This window comes from Microtus ochrogaster, chromosome 21 (genome assembly GCF_000317375.1).
Source record: "Microtus ochrogaster isolate Prairie Vole_2 chromosome 21, MicOch1.0, whole genome shotgun sequence".
Taxonomy (NCBI): Eukaryota; Metazoa; Chordata; class Mammalia; order Rodentia; family Cricetidae; genus Microtus; species Microtus ochrogaster.
In genome coordinates, this window is record NC_022022.1 from 984,956 (window position 1) to 994,401 (window position 9,446).

At 52.8% G+C, this 9,446-nt stretch overlaps 1 protein-coding gene across 1 annotated transcript in view; it reads right to left on the reverse strand.

The window, feature by feature from the left end:
• Positions 1–1,403: 1,403 nt before the first annotated feature.
• Positions 1,404–9,446, reverse strand: part of Insrr (insulin receptor related receptor) — a 19,756-nt gene continuing 11,713 nt past the window's right edge. The window contains exons 8-22 of the mRNA XM_005356911.2: positions 7,895–8,133; positions 7,237–7,404; positions 6,956–7,151; positions 6,753–6,794; positions 6,456–6,676; positions 6,081–6,217; positions 5,831–5,993; positions 5,595–5,700; positions 5,044–5,096; positions 4,114–4,343; positions 3,654–3,764; positions 3,388–3,547; positions 2,977–3,106; positions 2,710–2,844; positions 1,404–2,378 (exon numbers count right to left, since the gene is read on the reverse strand). Coding sequence (XP_005356968.1) covers positions 2,138–2,378; positions 2,710–2,844; positions 2,977–3,106; positions 3,388–3,547; positions 3,654–3,764; positions 4,114–4,343; positions 5,044–5,096; positions 5,595–5,700; positions 5,831–5,993; positions 6,081–6,217; positions 6,456–6,676; positions 6,753–6,794; positions 6,956–7,151; positions 7,237–7,404; positions 7,895–8,133 — 2,332 coding nt within the window. The 3' untranslated portion in view covers positions 1,404–2,137. The remainder of the gene's footprint in view (positions 2,379–2,709; positions 2,845–2,976; positions 3,107–3,387; positions 3,548–3,653; positions 3,765–4,113; positions 4,344–5,043; positions 5,097–5,594; positions 5,701–5,830; positions 5,994–6,080; positions 6,218–6,455; positions 6,677–6,752; positions 6,795–6,955; positions 7,152–7,236; positions 7,405–7,894; positions 8,134–9,446) is intronic.

Here is a 9,446-nt window from a genome sequence, read left to right on the forward strand (position 1 = left end):
GTCGTGTCTGTGTTTGTTCCGCCGTGCGTGTCTGTCCTGTGCCCCGTGTTTAAGAAGAACACCCCCTGCCCTTTTATTATTTTTTAAGAAGAACACCTACAAAGTCACCTGAGCAGCACACTCCTGCCAGACTGGGAACCTCTGACAGAGCTGCAGAGACAGTGTGGAGGGTGTGACTAAGCATGCTGTCATCTCCACCAGGCCTGCTGCCATTTTGCGGGCTAGTGGCCGGTCACTCATTTGTGATTTTGGAAGCTAATAGAGGGCAAAGAAGTTGCTTTATTCATTCTATTTAGATTTTTTAACCTTTCTTTCTCTGTGGTAGGTATCCATCCTTCCTTCCAAGGTCAACCTATCAGGCCTCCTGTTGTCCCTGAGAAAAAAGTCATGTTTTTCCTCCACAAAGCCTCCTGCATAGCTGGAGCATCCCCAATGGAGGCAATCTTCAGCTCTCTTCCTACCTGCTAAATTCACTGCTTTCAGGACTCCGACAACAGAACCTGTCCTTCTCAGCTGCCTCTCATCTTTCATCTTTTGAGGTGGCACACAAACGTGCAGATCACCATCCTTTTTTCCTCTCTCCACCCTTCCAGGTTGCCATGGCATCCTGAGCATCTGCTGTTGGGAGGGAGGGGCTGATGGGCCTGCTATGGACCTGCCTGCTGTGTGAGTGTCCAGGTTGGTTGGCTATTTACTTGTTTGTTTCCTTGCTTGCTCTGTAGCCCAGGTTGAACCAGAGCTCACTGTATAACCCAGATAGATGTAGTTCTGGTAGCAACCATTAGGCGTCAGTGTTGCTTCAGTCACAATGCTAGGTAAGGTTTGGGAGTCAGCACGCCTTCCCTCTGGGATCTCAGTCTCAAGGAAACAGGATAACCGGATATGGCCTCACAGAGCTCATCGCCTGCCCCACTCAGGTTCTGTCTTGATGGTTCTGTGGCTTCCCTTAGTGCTGCAGGATTGCCCTAGGTGCAAGCCTGCTCAGTGGACGGGGTGTGGTGCGTCAGCCTGGGTGCAGGGTTTGACATAAAAGCCTGGACAACTGTGCAGCTTCAGCACCCTTCAAAGGCATACACGACAGAGCCGACATTCTGGTCTCCCAGAATAACCACACAGAGCCTGACACAGACCCTGCTCTGGTGTGTGTCTCCCCTGCCTTGGCTAAGGCACTAGTAGGGACAGGTTCTGTCATCAGGGCCCCTCTCCCACTCCATGTTCTGGCCACTCAGAATCTGTCCTGTGAGCTTCTGGAAGCTTGCCCATTGGTGAGACACAGAGATGAACAAGATGTAGATAAGGGGGAGAGGATTGGTTGGCTCTGCGGAGAGGCCTGACACAGCCTCTTCTGGCCATGAGAATGCCACAATGACAAGATTGTTCTGTGTTGCTGTTGTGGGTCCTGGCTGCTGGGGTCCTCATGGAGGTAATGTTTCATAGCAGTATGTTTATCTTCTATTGCTGCCCTAGGAAGAACAGACGAAGTCTCTCCAGAGTCAAGACTGTAGCTGGAGACCAGAGTTCAGCCTTTCCGGGAGGGGCTGGGGTGGAAGATGGGAGGAAGGAAGGTGGGGCTCTCCCAGCCTGAGCATCCAGGCCTAGGAATCCAGCAAACAACTAGAAAGGGGGAGACTGTGCATCAAGGGGTGCCCTTGAGGCAAAATAGGGGGAGCACCAAGCTTGGGGTCCCTGGGCAGAGCAGGGAGAGATAAGTGAGGGCTTGTGGGAACCCACTTGCTCAGTGGCCTAGGGTTCCTGCTCTGTCCTGGTATGTGGGGCAGAGGGCAGGAGAGGAACACAGGGAAAAGAAGGGGCAGGCCCCAAAGCAAGTAGTGAGAACTCCCGGCCTGCCTCTGGACACTTGAAGGGGCGTGTCTCTGGATTAGCTTCCTCACTCTGAGGGAGGTCACTCCTGTCCTGTGGTCTGAGTCCTGCTGGTTATGACTGCTCATACTTCCCACAGACTAACTCTGAGTCTGGTCAGATGCCTCCCCTTCTGGCTCCTGTTTTCTGCTAGTGCTGGGCTAACTCTTGACCTGCCTGAGGGAGACTCAGTTTGAGAGGTGAACATACAGACATAAGGATTGGGTTCTGCCTTCTCTGCCCATGGGAAGCCAGTCAGCTGGGGAATGGGTGACCCTCAGTGTCCTGGGTCCCTATTTGGAGGCCTGTAGTCTGAAGTTCCATTTGAGTTTGGGGGGGAGTCAGGCTCTGTCTCAGTAGGCAGCAAGGAGGCCTGGCCCCGCTGGCATTCTGGGCTGTAGTAGAAAGAACAGAGCCGGAAGGAGGGCCGAAGCTCATTCTGTATGCGATCCAGGATGTGGACGAAAGTCGGACGCAGGCGCGGACTAGGCTGCCAGCAGAGTCTCATCAGCTCCTGTCTGGGGAGGGTGAGGTGGGGTTAGAGGGAGCCCAGATGCTCGCTGCCTCCCACACTGGAAGTATCAGTTGGTGGAAGGAAGGGATCAGAGGGGAATAAGTGAAGAACATAGGTGAGCTAAGATCTGGGAGCAGCCAGGCGGTGGTGGTGCATGCTTTTAATCCCAACACTTAGGAAGCAGAGGCAGGAGGATCTCTGAGTTTGAGGCCACCCTGGTCTACCAAAAACAAAAACAAAGCAAATAAATAAACAAAAGAGTCAGACGCTTTGGAAGAGCTGGGTCGGAGTCAAGGGTGATGAACAAGATGGAAAGGGCTGCGGGGATGACTCACAGCTGAAGCGGACAGTCCTCCAGGTCCTCCAGGACTCCACCATCCATGACGAATTTGAGCACCTGCTCATTTGATAGACCCTGGTATGGTTGTTCGGCCAAGGTCACAATCTCCCAGAGCACGACACCAAAGGACCTGGAGAACACAAACAACAGCCCAAATCAGCACCCTTCCAGTTGCTCAGAACTCCTACTGAGGATGTGTCCCCGACCCTTCCAAGATGCTGCCTGCACATCCATGGACCCCTCTGCTCCTGCCAGGCCCTACCAGACATCTGAATGAGTGGTGAAGATTCCATCTTTGAGGGACTCAGGGGCCATCCAGCGCACAGGCAACAGTCCCTTTCCACCTTTGCGGTAATAGTCTGTCTCGTACACATCCCGGGTCATGCCAAAGTCTGGAAAGTAAGAGTTTAGGGGCACGGGAGTCATCACCAGTTCTCCTAGAAGACCGTCCTCAAACTTCTCTCCCCGCAGCCTCTGAGCATCCTGGAAGGTGTGATTTCAGAGGATCCCGGAGGTCATCCCTGCTCTTGGACATGGAGATTGAGATGGGGGGGAGACGGGACTGGGGGATTTGCCTGTCAAGCCTTCGAGCCAGGCCTGGTCTCCTATAGCTAGCTTAGGGGAAGAAGCTCTACCTTCAGGCTTCCCTCATCCACCCGGTACCCCACTGTACCACCAATTTTGACGGTGAAATCCTGGGACACCATACAGTTGCGGGCTGCCAGGTCCCGGTGCACAAACTTATTGGCAGCAAGGTAGGCCATGCCGTCTGCAATCTCGCCAGCCATCTGTATCATGTCGCTGAGTCCTGGCTGTGGAAGGCCAGGGTTGTTCTACAGGCAAGAGAGGGGCTGGTGAAGGACTGCCTTTCACCAACACTATGCCCAACTTCTCAATTCCCCAGCCTCATATCTTCCTCAGGATCTTCCCTGTTCCAACCTCTGCCTCAGGTCTCAGAGATCGGAGATGGCTCTTGAGGTCCCCACGGTTCATTAGCTCCATGATCACCAAAGTTGGCTGGCCCTGAGACACCACACCCAGCAGACGAACCTGGGAGGATGAAGATCTTGGTTGTAGGTCTCTCTCTGATCCACGTGGCCAAAACCTGGACCTTCTGTGATTATACCCTGACTCAGATGCCTCTCCTAACCCCCACCCTGCCACGACTGCAGTCATAATCCTGACCTTACCCAATCATATCTGATTATCATCATAATCATGAACTTGGTCCCACTCAAGACCCCAATAACTCCCTGGAAACCTAATACTGTGCCCCGACCTTGACTGATCTCAGCGCTAGACTCTGCTCCTATTAGGGCTTTCCCTACAGTCCAGCCCAGACCTCATTTCAGACCCTTTCCTTCTTACCACAGAGCCTTCATCCTTGGTATGATCTTACCACATGATGACACTTGAATGCCTTCATGACAGAAGCTTCCTTGAGGAATTCAATTCGCTCCCGCGCGCTGGCCAGCTCATTAACTGTCTTCAGGGCTACAGGTGTAGACTCCTTTCCAGCCTCAAGCCCTTGTACCAGTCCCTCATAGACCATCCCAAAAGAGCCTTGGCCCAGCTCCCGGATGATGGATATTTGCTTCCGAGGCACCTCCCACTCATCAGGGACATACACTGAGCGGAGATATGTGTCAGAGGCAAGAGTGCCTCTCTCTGCCATGCCTTCACCTGTGTTTTGACTCCCCCCCCCAAGCTATTATTGAACTTTAATGTGAAAAAATTATATTTCTAAAGGTCACACAGCTTCAGCACGCAGGTAACTACAGAGTCAGATAAAGGCATCAGTCAATTTATGCTGGCTCCCTCAGTACAGAAAACAGTCAACTGTTATTTTCAGATTAAGGCAGTCATTCTTTTCTCATGTGTGCACGGTGTGTGTGTGTGTGTGTGTGTGTGTGTGTGTGTGTGTGTGTGTGATGTGCATGGGTGTGCAGGTGTGCCTTCTGAGTTATTGCATTGATACAGGGTCTCCCATGGATCTAGAAGCTCCATGCTTTGACTAAGCTTGGGGAGCACACGACAAGTTCTGGGGGGCTCAGTGCTGGAGTTACAGGCACACAAGCGATGCCAAGCTTTTGATGTGAGTGCTGGGCATTCAAACTCATGCTTGCAGAGGGGGCTCCTTTCCCCACTGAGTTATCTTCCGAGCCATCACCCCCAGACCATCAAAGGCTACAAAGACATTTCAGATGCCCTTTTGAAGACTTCTCTTCTGAAGTGCTCTGTTCTCAAAGCCACCTTGCCCAAGAAGGTCCTGGAACTCTGCTCTTCGGCTCCTGCCCCCTTTCCCAGGCCACCCATGCCCTGGACTTACTGCGAGAAGCGCTGTAGTACTCTGGGTTCACAGATGTGTACAGTGTGCTGCTTCTGCAATGGGGGCAATAGGTCAAGGAGAGAAATGAGCACACCAGGATTATGGGGACTACTCTTGCTCTGGTTAGGGTCCTAGTCCTGGGGTCAGGTTGGCCAAGAATAGGTGGAGTCACGAGTAGATGAGGGTGTCCTCTCTCAGTGGGCCCAGAGGGGCTTGATGACTTCTAGACAGGGGCATCCTAGGGTGGTCTCCTCTTGTCTCAGCAGAATCAACTTCATTTTTTTTTTCTCAGCTTGAGCTAATGAAATGGTAGTTCTCACGTGCCCATACCACGATGTTTCTCAGGAGACAAAGCATTTCCAGGTTAACACAGATGAATTACCATCTTAGCTAAGAGGCGTGACTCCTCCATGCCTTCCAGGGAAAGAGTTATTGACTTTAAGGAAGTCTTTTCTGTTGTCTAAACTATTACCCTCTGAGTGTGCTGACCCTAGCCCTGGGAGACAGTGAAGGGCGAGAAGAGGAAGGAAATGTGTGGGACTTGTCATCACCTCCTCTTGTTGTAGAAGAAACCGAGGGCAGCAACCATGATGAGCAGCATGAACCCCACAGGGGTGACAGTGAGGAGGATGCGCAGGCCCCCAGCATCCTCTTCCTCTGGTGGTGGAAGGGGGGATCGACAGGTTAGAGTGCAAACTGCTTCTCTGGCAACACTGGAGAATGGTGATGGCCGGCCTGACAGTAGGCAGAGAGCGGCTGGGCAGATTGGGGAGCAAGTCCGCCTTACCTGGACCAGTGATGTAGAAGGCGACCCCATCTGTCCAGGAGCCATTGCCAGCCAGTGAGGTGGCCCGGACTTTAGCAGAGTAGTTTCCAGGGGGCAGCAGGGCCAGCTGTACCCCACCAACTTTGGCATATCGAAGTCGAGACACACAGAGCACTGTGGCCTCCTGCAGGAAGAACAGACAGCAGGCTGTGAAGTGGGTGGAGGTGCAGACCCAGACTGGGGTGGGGTCCTGGGTACATAGGGTACACACCTCTCCCAGGCGGCGGTACTTGATTTCATACTTGAGGATGAGCCCATTGGGGTCAGGTGGTTCAAGCCAATGCAGGATGATACTGCTCCTGCCAGCTGCCTTCCAGGCCACCTTCCCTGGGATGTCATCCGCTTCTCCTGCAGGAGGGGCATCTGGCAAATAGGCCACAAGCAGTTCTTCTTGCTCACTTTCAAACCCTGGCTAAACTGGGCCCAATGGGGAAGTTTGGAGAAGTTCCACAATCGTGGGAACTGGGAAAGGCGAACCGAGTGAGGCTCTAAAGTTAGTGGGAGTGCAAACCTGCTGCTTACAGAGCACTGACTGGGCAGTTCTTGGAGTCAGTAGTGGGGGTGCAAGCTGTGAAGGGACACCTACTATGTGGCATGGTGCGTGCAAAGACGAACGTGGCGGCACTGCAGCCCACAGTGTGTGCCGCGTGGTTGCAGGCATGGATGTCAATCCTGTATTCCGTGAAGTGCCTCAAGCCGCTCAGCACCGCTCGCTCCCGGGGAACCTTGTCCTCTTGAATCTCAAAATCCGAATTGTTGGTCCCTAGTCTGAGAGGCCCAGCTTCCCGGCGGTGCCTCTCTAAGTCCCTGGAAATGGGATGGGTCAGAGCCAAAAGGCCTGTTCCCAGAGCCCCTCCCCCCTCCAGCTTCCGTCCCAGCTCACCTTTGGGGACTCTTGTTAATGGATGTTACTTTCCAAGGGGACCTGGGAAAGCCAGGGCACCTCTCAGCTCCCGGGAGCTCTGCGGCTGCGCCCCGCCTCCAAATCAACCCCTACCAAGGCCAGGCCCGCATCGTAATAGGCCCCTCCCACCAAGTCCCACCCTCTCCAAGTACCGCCCCTCTGGTCCTCCCACCAGGTCTCACTTCGGGATGGTGATGGCATGATGGAGGAAGTTTTCAAACTTTTTCTGGAACGTGACCTCTTGTGTCTCCAGTGCGGGCAGCGCCTGCCCAGGAGGTGAGTGTTGGCAAGGACAACAGCCTTGCTCAGGCTCAGCCTCCAGCGCCGGGTCTTCACGGTCGAAGCGTGCGTCGTGGCTGCTGGTGGGCAGCCGTAGACCTGTGGCCACCGAGCAGAAGAGAGAAGTCAGGACAGCGGTCCACCCGCCACTGAGCATCCCCGGTCTGGGGCACCCCCAGCGTACCGCGGTGGCAGTAGTCATTGATGTAGAGGTCCCCGTCCTCTGCTAGGCGCTGCCACAGCACGAGGTAGTAGGTGATATTTCCATTGCGCTGGACCGGCGGCTTCCAGCGCACCAGAAGGTGTGATGAGGATTTGGACGTGGAGATGACATCTTGGGGCACCGTGGGGGCTATGATTGTGAAGAAGGTGACGCTCAGAGGTGGGGCCCCTTCTGAACACTGTGTGATAATGAGCCCCTCTCTCGGGATCCATCTGCCTTTTCCAGAGAGATCTATGACTTTCAGCCCTCCTTCCCTAGAAATCATTCTGTCCTTTCTCTGTTTCAGAAAATAGGGCCGATGAAACTTCATTCATGACAGGCAAGCTCTTTCCTAACTGAGCCGTGGCCCCAACCCTGGGGAGGCAGCACTGTTCTACAGAAGCGCAGGGTTCAGGATTTAGTTCTCCAAATTTTTCACAGGCGGTTGAGTTCACTTGGCGATCTCAAGTCCAACCCAGCTTCACCCAAGCACAGAAAATACCCTGATTCTTGGTAGTGCCAAAGAATCTGACCTTCTACCCTGTGGGGTTCCCCAGCCCGTCTGTGTCTAGCGCCCGTGTGCCTCTCTCTATCTTCCTCCCTAGGATTCACGCCTCTCATTCTGGAGCCCTCAGCTTACCGGCAGGCAAGGTTCGAAGGTAGACGATAGGGCTCTGGGCTCCTTGATGGGGGCTGTCCTCCGCAGTGGTCAGTGTGATGGCTCGCACAAACACAGCATACTGTGTCCAGGGCTTAAGAGGTGCTAGGGTCACCCCTGGCTCCTGGGTACGGCTTAGGGGCAGTTCCACATCCAGCAGGTTCCAGCTCTGTGTTCCACAAGCATCTGGACCCACGTGTTCTGTGGCGTTCTGGAATGGGCTGAATACACCATCCCCAGTGTTGGGGTACAGCTCAGGCCCATATCTGAGCTCTAACACCTCCCCCCACTATGCAGGACGCCATAGCCCTTTCCCCACTTTGCATGTGAGCACAGCTGTGATTTTTGCCAATTCACCCACCCTTTGGGGCTTATGATCCTCCACACATCACAAATTATAATGAAATATCCCTCATCCTTAGTAGGAATTATTGAGTTTTTGTCCTAATGAGAATAGCCAGAAAAAGAAAGAAAGAATGAATGAAAAAAGAAAGAAATGAAAAGGTTTGCACTGTATTAAAACAAAACCTAGAAAGTGGGTATCAGCAAAGAAGCAGATCATTCTCATCTCTAGGACCAAGAGAATCATTCTGATTCTCTGGAGCTAGGACCAAGAGAGCACTCTCTTGCTGATGGCAGAATAATCCTCTCTTCTGTTTTGTTCTGTTCCCGAGAGTATTTCCAAGTAGCCCAGCCTAGTCTTGAACCTGCTGCCTTTTGTCTTTGGCTCCTGAGTGTTAACCATGATTAGAGGCTTGCACCACCACTCCCAGTAGGCAGAGTGTCTTAGTCAAAGTCCCTGCATGAATTTTGGAAGTCTATGAACCTTCTGGACTACAGGCATGGTTCTACATGTGTTTGTATTTCCATAAACACCTTTCTAGAGGTGGGCTCCTAGCTTTCATGCTGTCCAAGAACTCTCTATGTAGACTAGGCTTGCCTCAGACTCACAGAGATTCACCTGTCTCTGCCTCCTGAGTGCTGGGATTAAAGATGTGTGCCACCACACCAGGCCAGCTCTCATGTCTGTAGATCCCCAAAGCCAACAACCACGGCCTCCAGGGAATAATTGAGGCAGATTTTGGGGATTAGACTGGAGGCAGGCCATGCAGAGATACCACAGGCTTTAAGGATACAAGGAGAGCTAGCTTCTAACCAGAGAAAATAAGGTTTTGGGGGTACTGTAAGGTATCACATCCATGCTCATGATATGATTATTTGATGGTAGGCAGAGAGGTGGGATTATGCCGAGCCAGGGACAAAAAAATTGTGTGTGTGTGATGGTGTATATGTGGGGGTGCCCTCGGTGCTGCAGGTGTATGTGTGTGTGTGTGTGTGTGTGTGTGTGTGTGAGAGAGAGAGAGAGAGAGAGAGAGAGAGAGAGAGGTGTATGTGTGTTTAATGGTGTATATGTGGGGATGCCCTCGGTGCAGGTGTGTGTGTGTGTGTGTGTGAGAGAGAGAGAGAGCGAGAGAGAGAGAGAGAGAGAGAGAGAGAGAGAATGTGTGTGTGTGTGTGTGTGATGGTGTATATA